Here is an 18844-nt window from a genome sequence, read left to right as displayed (position 1 = left end):
ATGTAAAAAATATCATTAAAAATGTTGCTACATAGGACCAAATCCAGGTGGTGGGTCACATATATGCTCCAAAGATGATGTTGTTCGCTCTACTGTTTCATTATACAGATGCTTCTATGTTTTTTGTCAATGTGTAAATGAGTCAATTAAAACCATTCTCTGTAACAAACAATGGCTTTCCAAAACACCCGGGACAGCTATTACAGGGTGTTATGGGCATGCAATGTATGCCAATGTAAATCACTAGAGATATGCTACAATGATGAGATATGATACACTGCGCCTAACACATATCAACTACCGCTGTGGAAGCTGCAGTCACAAATGTACCAGTGTCACATTGCGTGCCATTTTTTAATTTAGCAATGCCAAATATTGTCTTTCAAAAACATGTCATAAAAATGCAATGTTCTCATTACACCAACACCTTCCATTGTTACATTTGTATACCATGTCATGTCATGAAATGTAAAAACAATATGTGTAAGATCATTATATTTGTCTGCAGAGTTCTCACCAAACTGAATACATCGTCCTATTTGGCATTATGGTTATATTTGACATTTAGCAGATGCTCTTATCCAGAGTGACTTACAGGAGCAATTAGGGTTAAGTGCCTTGCTCAAGGGTACATCGACATATTTTTCACCTAGTCGGCTCGGGATTCGCACCAGCGACCTTTCGGTTACTGGCCCAATGCTCTTAACCGCTAGGCTACCTGCCGCGGTTTTTATTAACCAATATTACTCACATAGGCCTATAAAATTATAGTCTGGTTGCCAGTCTGTTTAGATTACATTCTACTCCTTGTACTCCATGCATGGCATGTGCCACATTTTGAGCACATGACATGGTGTACAATGACTGGAATGGAAGCTAAACAGACTGGTACCCAGACTAATAACATTAAGTATGCCATCTAGATTGCAATTTCAGCACCAATTTATTGCATTAATTTTAATTCTGTCAAAGTGCTTACAAGACTTTATATTGCAAGATCAAATATTCACAGCCAGAACTATATTGTATTTTGACACTCAAACTTTTCTAAAGAAGCTAAAATGTAATCACTTCTGAGAAATAAGTCCCTGTACAAATGTGAATCTCATAGCCTGCTAAATGGCATATTATTATTATTATCATCATTCATAGCCAGAGTGAACTGAACATGAATTCCATAGAGGCACCCTTACAACCTTAACAGTTGGTTCTCTTACCTTTCACAACCAAGATGGCTGAAGCAGACAAGCTTTCCACGTCGGTGTTGATAACACAGACATACTTTCCCCCGTGATTCAGCTGGATGTTACGAATCATCATATCTCCTGAGATGCTCTACAAGGGAAAACAATAACACACAAGAAAAGCTGGTGTAAGATCAAGAAATAAAAAGGAAATACACTCTGAACTGTTTCATAATTCTCTCTGAGCAACTGCATGTGTGATCCTACTGTAGGTTGATTAATAAATACATGTATTACATTGGAGCAATAGCATGTGCAACTACCTTCTTTTTCTTTCCAAGTGTGACTGTAGCTTTAAAATTGAGAAAGCTCTGTGCATGGAGCTGCATGTGGTCCCCTCAGGTCACAGAGTCTTGTGACACACGGAAACCAGCAAGAACGTGAGCTGTGTTCTAAACAAACAGTCCTGTTGGCTATCCTTCAGGCACTGCATGCTCCCCTACTCAGCCTCGCACAGGACCACCAAAACAAACACACAACGGCTAATTGGCAAGATGATCCTAATTATTCAAGAATTACATAAGCAGGCATGAGAAATTAGTACGACTTACAGACTAAGAGCTAATATTGTTCTAAATAAAACAGTATGCTCTTTCACGCCATGGGGAAACTAAAGCTGATAAACTATTGAAAAACCTAAAGAGGAGTGAGGTGATGAAATAGCTTCAGTTAATCTTCCCATCTGCCATGGAGGCTTAAGTACAGTTACAGAAGTCAATGTGGAAGAGCTATCACATTTAAATGTCTTCATATTTTAAAGTGAGTGATATGGGAACATCTTTATCTGCAGTTAACTATTAGGCACATAGCAATGCTACCCATCACTCTATCTGGGGAGTGGGACTCATATTCTAAAAATCCAGAGCCAATGTTCACTTAGTGAAGTGGTCTGTCACACATACATGGCATGTCATCCTTCAGGACTCCTTTTAAGATAGAGTGTGTTTGTCTGGAGAGGATTCACCTAAGGGCTAAGCAGGTTAGACACACTCAAGCTACGCCAAATTTCATCAACTCACTGGGCAGTGACCACAGCTCGGCTAGGCTCGGTTGCAATTGGGCATGAACGCCCCGAGGATCCTCACCTCTCGGGGGCAAAGACAAAGCAGAGCAGAGCGGCACTTATGTGTGGCTGAGGGACGGCATGGCACTCCTCTCTTCTGACAGGCTAACATGCTCATGCCATGTCTGCCTCTGACATGCCAGCCAGCAGCTGTCTGACTGGAGAGCGAGGGGTTAAATTCCATGCCTTGCCAGGCAGGAAGCTATGAGGCAGATCTGGCTTAATTATGTTAATTAATTCATCAGACGCTGTTGAGAGGAGCTGGTAATCTCCCTGGGCATGGGGATATGGAATATGTGAAAACTGTATCTCATTATTTGTGTGTCCACATGTCAATGTCATTTGTAATTGCCATTTGTCTATCCACGCAGGAGTGAACTTAGCATGACCACAACGTGGGAGGGGTTCAACTCTGATATCAACGTAAACTTTGATCCATGAATTTAGTTTATTCAGCTATATCCGTACAATGAACCATGGGTGAATAATGAATCCATAAAACAGTGATAAATGATTCTCTAAAACAATTTGGCAGAGACGAGCGCAGAACAAATGACTGTGCTCGTCTATCAAAAGGAACACATATTTTAGACAAAGAGTAGTCTCTTATCGTTAATTGAAGGCATGAGGAATTCAAATGAACATTTTACTGGTGCCAAGGCTTGCCCTTGGTTAATGCCAGCCAACTCATTACAAATTATTTCAGGGCACAAGACTCATAAATAGGTATGCAAATTCAATTACGGCAAAGAGAGATGATAACAAAATGATCTCCCTTGAGGTGGAGAAATTAGAAGTTTGAGGGATGAAAAGTATAAAGACTTTTAATTCATCAGGCTTCTTCTACCATTGAAACAGCTTAAAGATTAGTAGGATCTCCTATGAAATACTGTGGCTTTCACCTTTATATTGTCTTACGAATAAGATCGCAATTCTTATGGGCTGTCCGATAGACAGGGAGTTAAAAGGTAAATGGAAGAGTCATTGAAAAAGAGGAAATATAACTTCAAGCAATGGAAGTTAAATACAGCCTATTGAAGCTTCGCTTCAATGCTAAAACTGCTGCTAAGATTTGATCCCAACACATGCTTCATTAGTACTTTTCTTGTATACACGTTTAATAAAGTAGCCTACAGTGTGATGGTAGGGCTTTTAGAGGTTTTTAGGAAGTAGCTAACCTATTACATAGAGATTATACAGAGTTTCCAAACGAAGCATATTATTTTGCAGTCTGCCACACTGTGTGAAACAATTAATCCTAGAATAGCCTCACAGCAGTTGTCCACTGCTCCTGATGACTCACCCCTCCTACTCTGTCGAAATGGTCAGCGTCCCCGTGGAAGTCTATGAGCTGCCCGTTGAAGGCCCAGGAGAAAGAGACATCCAGGGCTGGATCGCTGGCTGTCTGGCAGGGCAGCACAATACTCTCGCCAACAATGATCTCCATGTTAGCAGGCCTCTGGGTGATTCTGGTGGGCTCTGTCCAGACAATGACAGCTTAGTATGCATCTTAATACTCTCTGGGTGGGAACCATTACGCTCAAACAACCCTAGTGTTTAGATTATAACTATATCATACTATCACTACGACAAGGATCATCATAGCTACATGTGTCTTGGTTCTAGCACTTAACTTTAAAAAAAAATCTGGTTGACACTTCGTATTTGCATGGTCAACTTGGGGGGAAATGTTTGAAGTAGGATTATGCAAGCAGAATGCATTCCCAATGGTGGCTGTAGAGAATTGGATGCAGTGGAGTATGGGAGCCTTGTAAGAGAAAGGTCAGGATAATTAAATTCCATTAGATTAAAGGGATCAGCTGTTGGCGTAAAACTTTAAATTAGCGATTGAGAAAAACAAGGGAGGTGGAGACAGACGTTTACAACACATGTACCAGATAACTGCATCAACACGTTAAGTCTCCGCATCCATAAGTAATTACCTTTACTTAATTGCAGTACAATAACTTCTTGCCTATTTAAGCACCATTTCAATTGCTTTAATTAGAAAATAACAACCTTGACCATGTTAAGTTGTACAGACAAAATAGTAACGATCACTTTCATTAGGTGTTAGGCTGGAATTATTAGTACGATTATCAGCACAAGTAAGTACATACAAATATCAGACAGTACACTCAAAAAAATGCTGGGTTGTTTGGATGACCCAACTACTGGGTTGCAGGCATTGGGCCACTTAATTAGGTTGTTTTCTTTAAGAAGAGTAAGATTGGGTTGTTGATGCTGGGTTAATAATGCTGGGTAATTGAGATATGACCCAGTGGGTCAGATCAGAAAACTGGAGGCGTGGCTTAGTAGGGGTGTGGGTTTCAGATAGTTATTTTTGCCCACCTGTGAAAGTAAATGTAATTCCTGTTAATCTGTTCTGTTGTATTGTTGTCACGTTAAGGTTGAATACTGACAGTTTTGTAGCTTCATTGAAGCTTATTGAAGTGTGGGCTGCAGGTAGCCTAGTGGTTAGAGCATTAGGCCAGTATCCGAAATGTTGCTGTTTTGAATACCCGAGCCTGCAAGATGAAAAATCTGTCGATATACCCTAGTTTTGGGGCGATGGCTCAGGGCTTATTGGGAGAATATGTTATGATAGCTCACCTGTGATGAACAGCCTTCCAGTGGTGCTTGCAGTCCCAAACTGATTCTTAGCGATGCACGTGTAGCTTCCCGCATCCCTCCTGGTTACATTAGCAATCTTCAGTGTCCCGTTGGGAAGCAGAGTAATCCTGGGGGATGAGTAACAGAGATTCAGAGCTTTTGCTTGGGTAGAGAACAGAAGTGCCGTGTCTAAATCCAGTCCAAGTGCTAGGATGCATCATCACCTTCATTTCAACACCATTTACATGTTTCCTTCTATTCCAACAGAGGAAAGCCCAACTGTAATTTTAGAAAATGGACTTTGCATTTTTCCATTTCCTATGAAGATTGGTGTCCTAATGTCAATCATTCCACCCAGGCTTGTCATTCAAGCGATTGTTATCTGCATGTGCATTTTTGTATTTGAACATAATAAGACTGAATGACTGAAATGTAAGTCTTCGCATATACTAACCATTCAATATGCACAAACGCTGCATACTACATTGACTATCTACTGTATATATACATTTTTGCAGGGCTTTGTTTTCTTCTCATTTGCCTGTCCTCCTATTCATCCACACATGCAAATATTCTAATAACACATGACTACACTTTGTGAATGGAAGAGAATTCATCCTGGGTTCCATACTACCTTTCGTTTCTCTGCAGGATCTCATTGCCTTTCTTCCACAGGCTAATTGCCCGGGGCGAGGCTTGGGGCTTGCACTCCAAAGCCACGTTACTGCCTGAGCAAGCTTTTAGCAGGGCCTTCAGTGGATTCTTGGAGAAACTGGGAGGTGATGCTAGAGAAGACACAGGGGGTGAAAAACGTGAAGAAGACAACTTGAACCAACTCCTAGATCAACTGTGCTGAGCTGAGCTGAGATTGACTCTCATTCCCTCCCTCCTTCCCCTACCCTCTGGCATAAAAGCCACGATCTCCATAGGATCTGCTCCAAGGCTTCAGCAATGAAGCCATACCCCCCCCCCCCCCCCCCCAAAGACCAGTCCTCACTACACAGTATGGGATTCTCTAAACTTTGGGCTTCATCTGTCATCATCACATTTGTCAGCCATCATCGGAGACCCCCAGTGTCATTAAATATCAAGACAGAATTGGATTTCTCATCCAGTAGGTCAGATAGAACTCATCAAAGCTCTCCAAATAAATCGATATGTCATCTACATGAGAAAGCCCTCTGATGCCACTATGCAATGTATTTGTAGTATCAAAATCAATATAATGATTGAAACTAAAATGAGACACTCCATCAGATTCATATTTTCTTCTTTGGAGCCGAAGTGGCATTAAATGAGGCAGCAGAGTGATTTTTGAAAAGGGCAATCGCAGGATGCTAGTTTTACCTTTAAGAATATGATCAAACAGACAGCAAGATAGACACATATAAAAAGCGGAGAGGAAAGCAATCTTACCTAACACCATTAGCTCAGCGCTGGAATAAATAATGCCATGTTTGTTTTCCGCCACACACTGATACATCCCGGTGTCTGACAGGTTTAATGCTGCTATGGAGAGAGCCCCGTTTTCAATTTGTACCCGGCCCTGTGGATGAGAAAGCAGACAGATCTGCATACGTATTGCTGGAGCAGTCGAATATGTCCACAGGCGTAAATGCAATTACTTGTACACTATGAAGAGACGAAGAGAGCAAGAGACGAGAAGAAAATACATTTTATAGCCCTCTGTTGCAGTATGTATGCTCAGATTGGGGCTAACAAATGCTGACCTGCAGCTTCAATGAAAATAAAAAAAGCAATGTTGACAATACCAGTAGAACACTAATAAGCAATTTATTTTCCATGGCCATCCAGTTGGAAAAGCCACTAAGACAGGTCTGATTTTTTTTGCTGATGTCTTGCTCAGCCTGAATTTTAACCCCATCAGCTGTTCAGAGAGCCTGTACCACGGCACACTATGGTGGAGATGTTGATGTGATGTGTCTGTGGGACAGGTCCCTCAGATCGGATCCATCACAGTGCTGTGAAGGGGGGAGGAACGCTCTGCATGCTCAGAGCTGGTGGTTGCCAGGGCTCCATACATACCTCTGCCATTAGGTTGTCTCCATTCTTCAGCCAGCTGTAGGAGGGCTTGGGCTTCCCGTTAGCCTTACACTCCCAGAACAGGTTCTCCTCAATGGACAGGGCCCCGTCGATCATTGTCTGGAGCCAATGGGGTTTCGCTATGAAAAGAGAGAATATGCAAATGTCAGGGACATAATGACAATAAAAAAGCCAACTGAGTCAAGACTGAAAATGAATTGTTATCATGGACCACTGAAATAATATCAGCATTGAATGAATATTCCATCTTTTCACACAATTACTATGCTAATCTCACTGAGCGTTCTAAACTGCCAGGTTTTCTATCAGACGACCAAGGCCACAGCCAGTATTCCGACTCCAAGCCTACATTAAAAAATGTGGATATCTATTACAACAGCACATTGACTCATAAGTCTCTCTGGACTTTAAACGGATCACTTACCATGGAAGGAGATACGACCTCGTGCAGCGTTTTTGCCTCTGCTATTTTCTGCCACACACTCGTACGTCCCTGTGTCTTCCTGCTGGAAATTTGGAATTTCAAGGACTGCGTTGGAGTTCTTCATCTTAACCTTACTGGGAAATGGGACGCCACTGGTTCTCCTCCAACTTATTTCTGGGACTGGGCTGCAACATTAGGAAAGAAAAAAAGCCCTAATGACGACGACTGTCTGAGGTGGAAAAAATTTGATTAACTGTACAGAAGCTTTAACTGTGTAATGGAATTCCATTCTTCTCTAAGGAGGAGGCTGCCAAAGCCTTTAGAATTACTGTAACCATACAAATCTGTCTCTCATCCATTTTCACTGTCTCAAATTTCTGTGGCTTTGCTTTCCTGGGAGATATATGAAAGGACGTTTGATTTTCACATCCTTACGATGTGATATTGCTTTCTGTAGCCCCTTGGGAATCTGTGATATTTGTTTGTTTATCCCCATTAGCTTTTGCAGAGGCAGCACCTATTCTTCCTGGGGTCCACAAAAAAACACAAAACATGACAAGTAACGAAACACTGATAAACTGACAGACAAGAGCAGTCACACACATTTTAAATACAATGATATACAAACAATTCAAAAAGACAAAACAAAAAAATGTGTGTGTTAGATTGTGTCTGTGTGTGCGTGTGTTTGTGTGTCACCTCACAGTCCCCGCCGTTCCATTAGATGTTGTTTAATATTTTTTTAAAGGTAATTTTGCTGTTTGCTTGAGTAATTGGAGATGGAAGGGAGGCTCTGTATAATACTGTGCGTTGCCGTGAATTCCTGGTGGCATGTCTTGTGGGTGTTTGAGCTGAATGTTATTTGATTATGCAGACAATCTGGAATTTTCATTAAAGTAATACTTCTCATAAAAACTAGGAGAAGCAGTTAATCTCTCGTCAACCCTCAACCAGGAAAGACTGGCATGCATGCTGTTGATGTTAGTTCTGTATGTGCAGTTATGGGAAAGCTATGTTGCTGCTCAGTTTTGAGCCAGCTGCAGCTTTGTTAGGTCTTTCTTTGCTGCACCTGACCATATTACCAGACAGTAATCAAGATGGGACAAGATCAGAGCCTGAACAACTTGTACAGTTGATCTTTGTGTCAAAAACGCAGAACATCTTTTTATAACAGACATACCCCTCCCCATCTTCACAACAACTTGGTCAATTTGACTTGACCATGATAATTAACCATCCAATATTATACCTAGGAGTTTAGCTTCCTCAACTTGCTCAATGGTCACACTCTTTGTACACAACTCCAGTTGAGGTTTAGGTCTTAGAGAATGTTTTGAACCAAATACAATGGTTTTAGTTTTAGATGTAGTTAAGACCAGTTTATTATTAAATCACCCATTCTGATACTGACTGTAACTCCTTATTTCGAATTTCAGTGAGCTCACTGGCTTCGGGTGCTGACATGTAGAGTGTGGAATCATCCGCATACATAGTCATTCTAGCTTCATGTAAGACCAGTGGCAAATCATTTGTAAAAATAGAGAAGAGTTACAGCCCAAGGCAACTGCCCTGAGGGACTCCGCACTGTACTTATCTGATGTTAGAGAAGCTTCCATTGAAGAACACTCTCTAGGTTCTATTGGATACATAACTCTGCAACCATGTGATGGCAGGTGATGTAAAGCTATAGCAAGTGAGTTTCTTCAATAACAATTTATTATCAATAACATCAAAGGCTGCACTGAAATCTAACAATACAGCTCCAACTATCATCTTTTTATCCATTTCTTTTAAACAATCATCTGTCATCTGAGTCAGTGCAGTACAAGTTGAGTGCCCTTCTCTATATGCATGCTGAAAGTCAGTAGTTAACTTGTTCTCTGAAAAATAGCATTGTATTTGGTCAAACACAATTCTCTCAATCAGTTTACTAAGAGCAGGCAGCAAACTGATTGGACGGCTGTTAAAGACATCAAAGGGTTAGGCAGTGGAATTACTTTAGCTTCCTTCCACACCTGTGGACACACACTCCTTTAGGCTTTGGTTAAAGATATAGCAAATAGCGGTGGCAATACAGTCTGCTACCATTTTCAATAGTTTCCCATCAAGGTTGTCTATATCTGGTGGCTTTTCATTATTGATGGATAACAATAGTTTTTCCATCTCTCCCACACTAAATTGACCAAATTCAAAACAGCAATCCTTCTCTTTCGTTATTAGATATTTTATAGAAAAATATGATGGTTCACTGTTCAATGTTGTCATTTCACTTCTGAGTTTTTCCACTTTACTAGTGAAATAGTCATTGAAATTATTGGCAACATCGAATGTTTTTAAAAATAAATAAATGACCCATCAACTTCAATGAACGATGGAGATTAATTGGGTTTTCCGCCAATGATATAATTTAAGGTATTCCAAAGTTTTTTTCCATTGTGGTTTATGTCATTTATCTTGGTTTGGTAATATAGTTTCTTATTCTTTTTGTTTAGTTTAGTCACAAAATGTCTCAATTTACAGTATGTCAACCAATCAACTGAGTAGCCTGACTTATTTGCCACCTCTTTCGCATAATTTCAAATCAAATCAAATCGTATTTCTCACATGCGCCGAATACAACAGGTCTAGACCTTACTGTGAAATGCTCACAAGTCCTTAACCAACAATGCAGTTCAAGAAAGAGTTAAGAAAATATTTACTAAATAAACTATAGTAAAAAATAAAATATCAATAAAAAGTAACACCATAAAATAACAATAACAAGGCAATATACAGGGGGTACCGGTACCGAGTCAATGTGCGGCAGTACAGGTCAGTCGAGGTAATTTGTACATGTAGGTAGGGGTAAAGTGACTATGCATAGATAATAAACAGCGAGTAGCAGCAGTGTAAAAACAAAGGGAGGGGGAAGGTGTCAATGTAAATAGTCCGGGTGGCCATTTGATTAATTGTTCAGCAGTCTTATGGCTTGGGGGTAGAAGTTGATAAGGAGCCTTTTAGTTCTAGACTTGGCGCTCCGGTACTGCTTGCCGTGCGATAGCAGAGAGAACAGTCTATGACTTGGGTGACTGGAGTCTTTGACAATTATTTTCTCTGACACAGTCTAGTATATAGGTCCTGGATGGCAGGAAGCTTGGCCCCAGTGATGTATTGAGACGTATGCACTACCCTCTGTAGCGCCTTATGGTCAGATGCCGAGCAGTTGCCATACAAGGCGGTGATGCAACCGGTCAGGATGCTCTCAATGGTGCAGCTGTATAACGTTTTGAGGATCTGGGGACCCATGCCAAATCTTTTCAGGCTCCTGAGGGGGAATAGGTGTTGTTGTGCCCTCTTCACGACTGTCTTGGTGTGTTTGACCATGATCGTTTGTTGGTGATGTGGACACCAAGGAACTTGAAACTCTCAACCTGCTCCACTACAGCCCCGTTGATGTTAATGGGGGGCCTGTTCGGCCCGCCTTTTCCTGTAGTCCACGATCAGCTCCTTTGTCTTGATCACATTGAGGGAGAGGTTGTTGTCCTGGCACCACACTGCCATGTCTCTGACCTCCACCCACACTACCAGGTCTCATCGTTGTCGGTGATCAGGCCTACCACTGTTGTGTCGTCAGCAAACTTAATGATGGTGTTGGAGCCGTGTTTGGCCACGCGGTCGTGGGTGAACAGGGAGTACAGGAGTGGACTAAGCACACACCCCTAAGGGGCCCCAGTGTTGAGGATCAGCGTGGCAGATGTGTTGTTGCCTTTCCTTAGCACCTGGGGGCGGCCCGTCAGGAAGTCCAGGATCCAGTTGCAGAGGGAGGTGTTTAGTCCCAGGGTCCTTAGCTTAGTGATGAGCTTTGTGGGCACTATGGTGTTGAACGCTGAGCTGAAGTCAATGAACAGCATTCTCACATAGGTGTTCCTTTTGTCGAGATGGGAGAGGGCAGTGTGGAGTGCGATTGAAATTGCGACATCTGTGGATCTGTTGGGGCGGTGTGCGAATTGGAGTGGGTCTAGGGTTTCTGGGATGATGGTGTTGATGTGAGCCATGACCAGCCTTTCAAAGCACTTCATGGCTACCGACGTGAGTACTACGGGGCGGTAATAATTTAGGCAGGTTACTTTTGCTTCCTTGGGCACAGGGACTATGGTGGTCGCTTGGAACATGTAGGTATTACAGACTCGGTGATGGAGAGTTTTAAAATGTCAGTGAAGACACTTGCCAGTTGGTCCGCGTATGCTTTGAGTACACGTCCTGGTAATCCGTCTGGCCCCACGGCTTTGTGAATGTTGACCTGTTTAAAGGTCTTGTTCACATCGGCTATCGAGAGCGTGATCACACAGTCGTCCGGAACAGCTGGTGCTCTCACGCATACATAACATTTCCATAATATTTTTCAATTAATCATCAATCCAGAGGGTTCTTACAGTTCTCACAGTTAATTTCTTAATAGGTGCATTAATCATTTTACAAACACTTCCAGTGCTGCATCTGGATTCACTTCCTCATACACATCAGACCAACATACATGTTTTACATCTTAAACAAAATAGTCCTGAGAAAACATTTTGTATGATCTCTTACAAATTACTTTAGGCCCAACCTAAAAGCTCTGCAGCATGAGTGACGATATGATCAAAACAAGTGGTATGCACTCTAATTGGTTCAGTGATACCCTGGGTCATATTATAGGCATTAGTCACAGTTAGAAGCTTCCTCTTGAGAGGACAGCTAGATGCTAACCAGTCAATGGTCAGGTCACCCAGAAAATAGACCTCTCTGTTAACATCCACACGCTATCAAGCAATGCACACATATTATCCAAATACTGACTGTTATTTCCGTGTATTGCTACTGCTGTATCATCAAAGGAATTATGAATTTCAGAGATGGCCAGTATTTGAATGTTATCCGATGTTAGCAAGTTCTTGATTTCATGAACCTTATTTCTAAGGCTACATGTATTAATATAGTGTCACGGTTTCGGCCGAGGCTGCTCCTTCTCCTTGTTCGGGCAGGCTTCGGCGGTCGTCGTCCCCGGAGTACTAGCTACCACCGTTCGATGTTTCATGTTTGTTAGGTTTTGTCTGGTTGTACACCTGTCCCTTGTTAGTGTTTGATTTTGTTTCCTATTTAGTTATCGTGTGTTGGGTCAGGTGTTATGTGTGATTATTATTGTCAGCTGTTGCCTTCGAGGAGTTTCCTCTCTCGTTTGTTTGTATTTCGAGAGTTCGCACTGCGTGCGCTTTTTCTTGTTTTTTCGCACTGTGTGTTGTGCGTAATTTGTTCGTGCCGCCCGGTTGGGTTGGCGACTCATTCCTGTTTTGGAGTTACTAAAGTCTGTTGAAGAACACCCTTGTTCCTGCGCTTGATTCCCTGCACCACATCCACACGCAGCACTCTGACATATAGGCTATTCTTAGCCCTTTCCTGGGTAGCTTATCAGAGATAGACATAATATGGAGAAATAAATTAAAGTAGGGGTGTGGAACAGAAAACCAGTCAGTATCTGGTGTGACCATTTGCCTCATGCAGCGCGACACATCTCCTTCGCATAGAGTTGATCAGGCTGTTGATTGTGGCCTGTGGAATGTTGTCCCACTGCTCTTCCATGGCTTTGCAAAGTTGATGGTTATTGGCGGGAACTGGAACACACTGTTGTACACGAAAATCCAGAGCATCCCAAACAGGCTTCCAGGAATTGTGTACAGATCCTTGTGACGTGGGGCCGTGCATTATCATGCTGAAACATGAGATGATGGCGGTGGATGAATGGCACGACAATGGGCCTCAGGATCTTGTCATGGTATCTCTGTGCATTCAAATTGCCACTGATAAAATGCAATCGTCTTCGTTGTCTATAGCTTATTCCTGCCCATACCATAACCCCACCTCCACCATGGGGCACTCTGTTCACAACGTTGACCTCAGCAAACCGCTCACCCACACAACGCCATACACGTGGTCTGCGGTTGTGAAGCCGTTTGGACGTACTGCCAAATTCTCTGAGGGAGCATGCCAATTGCACACTCACTCAAAACTTGAGACATCAGTAGTATTGTGTTGTGTGACAAAACTGCACATTTTAGAGTGGCCTTTTATTGTCCCCAGCACAAGATGCACTTGTGTAATGAGCATGATGTTTAATCAGCTTCTTGATATGCCACACCTGTCAGGTGGATGGATTATCTTGGCAAAGAAGACATGTTCACTAACAGGGATGTAAACTAATTTGTGCACAACATTTGAGAGAAATAAGCTTTTTGTGCATATGGAACATTTCTGGGATATTTTATTTCAGCTCATGAAACATGGGACCAACACTTTACATGTTGAGTTTATATTTTCAGTATATACACTACCGTTCAAAAGTTTTAGAACACCTACTCATTCAAGGGTTTTTCTTTATTTTTTACTATTTTCTACATTGTAGAATAATAGTGAAGACATCAAAGCTATGAAATAACACATATGGAATCATGTAGTAACCAAAAACATATGTTAAACAAATCAAAATATATTTTATTTTTGAGATTCTTCAAATAGCCACCCTTTGCCTTGATGACAAATTTGCACACTCTTGGCATTCTCTCAACCAGCTTCATGAGGTAGTCACCTGGAATGCATTTAAATTAAGAGGTGTGCCTTCTTAAGTTAATTTAACATCAAGCGCTATGATGAAACTGGCTCTCATGAGGACCGCCACAGGAATGGAAGACCCAGAGTTACCTCTGCTGCAGAGGATAAGTTTATTAGAGTTACCAGCCTCAGAAATTGCATCCCAAATAAATGCTTCACAGAGTTCAAGTAACAGACACATCTCAACATCAACTGTTCAGAGGAGACTGTGAGAATCAGGCCTTCATGGTCGAATTACTACTACTAATGGACACCAATAAGAAGAAGAGACTTGCTTGAGCCCAGGAAACACGAGAAATTGACATTAGACCGGTGGAAATGTATCCTTTGGTCTGGAGTCCAAATTTGAGGTTTTTTGGTTCCAACCGCCATGTCTTTGTGAGACGTGGTGTGGGTGAACGGATGATCTCCGCATGTGTAGTTCCCACCGTAAAGCATGGAGGAGGAGGTGTTACGGAGTGGGGGTGCTTTGCTGATGACACTGTCTGTGATTTATTTAGAATTCAAAGCACACTTAACCAGCATGGCTAACACAGCATTCTGCAGCGATACGCCATCCCATCTGGTTTGGGCTTAGTGGGACTATAATTTGTTTTTCAACAGGACAATGACCCAACATACCTCCAGGCTGTGTAAGGGCTATTTTACCAAGAAGAAGAGTGATGGAGTGCTGCATCAGTTGACCTGGCCTCCACAATCCCCCGACCTCAACCAAATTGAGATGGTTTGGGATGAGTCGGACCGCAGAGTAAAGGAAAAGCAGCCAACAAGTGCTCAGCATATGTGGGAACTCCATCAAGACTGTTGGAAAAGCATTCCAGGTGAAGCTGGTTGAGAGAATGCCAAGAGTGTGCAAAGCTGTCATCAAGGAAAACGGTGGCTATTTGAAGAATCTCAAATCTCAAATATATTTTGATTTGTTTAACACTTTCTTGGTTACTACATGATTCCATATGTGTTATTTCATAGTTTTGATGTGTTCACTATTATTCTACAATGTAGAAAATTGTAGAAATAAAGAAAAACTCTTGAATGAGTAGGTGTTCTCAAACTTTTGACCAGTAGTGTATAAAACATTGTTTAGCTAATAGTAAGTCAATCAGGCGCTTGTGAGTGTCAGTTGTTGTATGTGTGCGTGTGTATATGTGATGTTGGGCTGAAGTTACTGACCCGGAAGCTTGGCTCTCTCACTCCTCACAGGATTTTGGGAGTGAGGGTGGACAATGAGCTTGTAGTAGCAGATGTAGGCAATATCCCCACGCTCTCTGGCAGCTTCCGTAGCTGGAATAAGTTATTTCTGCCTCAGGCACACAGCTTAAGAGAAGTCCTTGTTGAGGAAGATGTTGGTTCCTCTCAAATTCTTGGCTCTCTCCAGAACAGCCATCTTGTCCTTGAACCTTAGGAACTTGACTTTAAACAGCCACAACCCCGGGACTATATGCTGCCCCAGCCACAAGGGCTAGTAGCGGTCCCAGCAACTGAGGCTAACTGCGTCGCGGGATCCAAATTAAAACCCATTTCAGAAATGTTCAAAAACAACAAACCAAGTTCTCTCTCATTCCACTTTCAGCATGCGTCGCGCTCTGTTGACGTCACGGTGTAATGTGAGTTGGTTGCAGGATAATGTTGTGTTTTGTGATACTTGACTTCAAGACTTTAGGTGATATCACTAATATTCCAGCATCCTAAAAACAGCAACCTCATAATTACAATGATCTGTGTGACTTATGCACATGCACAAACTTGCACATTCACTCCAACTTACTTTCCCAGAGCGAAACATTCCAGTTTCACTGTGGATCCCTTCGCAGCTGGAACAGTGTCAGGGAAATGAACTTCTATTTTGGGTTCGTATTCACCCATTGCTCCTACGAAAGGGAGACAATACACAAACCAAATTTTGGCATTAATGATTAATGGCGCACACGCTTTACACCCTGGAAAACAAGGTACAACAATAACATGCGCCCAGAAACACAAAGGTCTTTGTGTGTGGAACAGAAGCGATCACTGAGAGGTTGTTAAGATGGAGAGAAATGGAAAACGTTTGTAAAAGGTTCAAAGAAGAACACACCTGGGTGAAGGCATGGTAGGGATTAATCTCCTTCTTTTCAGACTGAATCTTATATTCAAGCTGCTAGGAGGACAACAGCTTCACCCTTTGACTTTACCTTTTGAGGGTATAAGATTACTCTTTCTCTTTGACCACTTATAATCAGCATTACAGAATATCTGGATAGAATGGTCTATTGTAGACTGTGTATAGTCTGCCAATGCTTTACGAATTGTGGCTTAATCTTGGCAGCTTTTAAAAATGTGGGCAGCTTTTTGTTTGTGCTGTCTGATCAGTGTGTCTGTTTATATAAAGGATGGGATCTTACCATCATTCCTCAGGACCAGCGGTGTAGGAGAGCTGAGGACTTTGCCCTTAGTGATGCTGTTGTTGACCACACAGGTATAGTTTCCCACATCAGAAGGCTCCACTTTAGCGATGTACAGACTTCCTGTCTCCTGAGAGATGAATCGACGACTGTCTTGCTGGACAAAGTAGGGGTACTCATTGAAGATCCATGCAAATGTCAGCTCTAGGAGGGAGAGGAATATGACAGTCGTAAATACAATACACCAGTATTAATATGTTACAACACAGTAATGTGTTTGTAGGCGTAGTAGTCTACATTGAAAAATTCCCTTTTGAAAATATAATTTAGCATGTATGCTAAATATTTCACAGTGTAGGTATTGCCCATTGATTAAATACTGTATTAGAAAACAAAAGAAAAACAGATTGTAAGCAGATCATGTTAGCATTCCACACAATTTCCTTATTTCAGTTTCCTGAAAGAAGATACCAGGGCAAATACAGTAGAACAGTTATTGGTGCACAAGAAAGAGCGTCCAAAGGAAAGAGAGCGAAACAAAACGGATTACAGCGCTTCACTGGCACTCTCATGACACATGCCCTGTCCTCTACCCTGAGTGACTGGGGACAGGGCTTTTTTCCAGGCTTGACTCATGCATGCCACACTTCTCCTCAGCCAACAGGCCTATCTAAAGAACACAGAGCGCTGCCACACAGCAATACTGGGTCATCTTGAAAAGAGCCAGTGCACAGATTCATAGGAGCGAGGTACTGTAGCGAAAGCCTATCTACCGTGGCATGGAAGTGAGAGCGTGTACGGACCTACAAGGTGTGTATCCAGCGTATCCACTCATCTCCTGTCCCCCTGGGAGGAGAACGCCTCGCAAACCTTGGCTCCTGGGATCACGTCTTGGCAGTCGGTTCAGTGAAGCCAAAACCAATTCATTCTGATGAAGCAAAGCAAGACCGGGGATCCCTGACTCTGAGCTATGTGGCCGTAATGAACAGTGATAGCATTTGTCAAGAAAATACAAGTCAAGAGGAAAATGAAAATATAGTGCAACAACCTCTTTTCTTATTGAACACAATGGCTATTTATGTAACAAGCACAACGTTACAAACATTCAATAGCTATGACACAAAAAGAAACCATCCCATAATTGAGCCCTGGAGAATACACCCATATATATGATGGAGCAGAGCCCTAATGCAGTCACTTTTGCTAGAAACAATATTTCATTTGTGGCCATGTCGATGTAACATGAGATATAATGTGTGATTTGAGAGAACATCTATTCCAGCAATTGAAGCCGCTGAGGCAGAGTATAAACCTGCAGGGATGTCTTACAGTCAGTGGATAGCGATGGGTCCACCGAGTTCAAGGTTGTGTGTGACATTCATGCTTCACAATGCAATGAGCACAGTGCCACACTTACTTGGCCTTATTCACTTGTTCAAGTAGGGAAACCAAAGAAAACACAATACTGCTATGTTAACAACAACACGCCTGGCACAAGCTCATTTTTGAGTGAGAGGCTGTCGCATTGTGTCTCACACTGGCTACCCCAGGCCATTATCGCCCCCTGTACAGGCCTGTATACACACACACACACACCTACTGTAGGCACACTTTGTACAATACATTAGAGAGTAACCAGCCACTTTAAAGTGTCACATTAAAAGTGAGTGGTCCTGCAACAGGGTCAGCCTGTATGTATGCAAAGTCCATTATTCAATACTAAGAAAACTGGAATTGAGTAGTGTTGCGATCACACACACTTCAATAGCCATCTCACATGTGCAGAGTCATTTTGTCTGTACAAGTTGAAAATTGCATGAAAGCTAAATAAGATATTCCAGAAAGTGATATGATTTGTTTTCCCTCTAGGGTGTAGAGTAAATTAGTTTGCAAAATCCCTTTGAATTCTGCATTCCATTACTATTGATGATCTAATCCAGGATTGATTAAAAGCACTTTTCTCAAGACTGCATTGCCTAATGATTTGGTTAAGACTCCAATTTGAGGAATATATTTTTTCATTTGCCACCAGATTTGGCAATAGAGTTCAGAATGAAAAATAAATAAAGGCAAGCTAAGCATAGCTTTATTCTGCAAACATCTGTGTGAAATACGTTTCATTTGAGGCTGCTAGCAAGAATGCATGCTTTGAGGCTCTAACAAATAAGGTTTTATGAAAGAACTGATTAGGTTAGGAATATCAGCACACCAAATAGCACCAGTATATTCACTCATATACTGCATCAAAGATTTTAATGGGATACAGAGGAGTGGAATCTTCTCAGGTATTCATAAATATCTCCAATAAGGAAAAAACCTACCTCCAGAATGCATGGGTGGTCCACATAACAAAACCACTCCTTGGCCCTCTCGGACACTGACAGCACTCCGTGTCGTTTGGGTCTTGAAGTTATCTAGGTCTTATCAACAC

General features: G+C 41.9%; 1 protein-coding gene across 1 annotated transcript in view; it reads right to left on the bottom strand.

The window, feature by feature from the left end:
* LOC311133659 (contactin-3-like) overlaps positions 1-18844 on the bottom strand; it is a gene marked incomplete at both ends in the record, with an annotated part of 60753 nt that overhangs the window by 18274 nt on the left and 23635 nt on the right. The window contains 10 exons of the mRNA XM_084167192.1: positions 1218-1335; positions 3611-3786; positions 4921-5048; positions 5555-5705; positions 6337-6466; positions 6967-7103; positions 7409-7593; positions 15798-15900; positions 16414-16617; positions 18735-18833. Of these exons, the coding sequence (XP_084023318.1) occupies positions 1218-1335; positions 3611-3786; positions 4921-5048; positions 5555-5705; positions 6337-6466; positions 6967-7103; positions 7409-7593; positions 15798-15900; positions 16414-16617; positions 18735-18833 (1431 nt within the window). The remainder of the gene's footprint in view (positions 1-1217; positions 1336-3610; positions 3787-4920; positions 5049-5554; positions 5706-6336; positions 6467-6966; positions 7104-7408; positions 7594-15797; positions 15901-16413; positions 16618-18734; positions 18834-18844) is intronic.

Source organism: Coregonus lavaretus, assembly GCF_964263955.1.
Source record: "Coregonus lavaretus genome assembly, chromosome: 8".
In the NCBI taxonomy this organism is placed as follows: domain Eukaryota; kingdom Metazoa; phylum Chordata; class Actinopteri; order Salmoniformes; family Salmonidae; genus Coregonus; species Coregonus lavaretus.
This window is presented reverse-complemented; position numbering and strand designations above follow the sequence as displayed.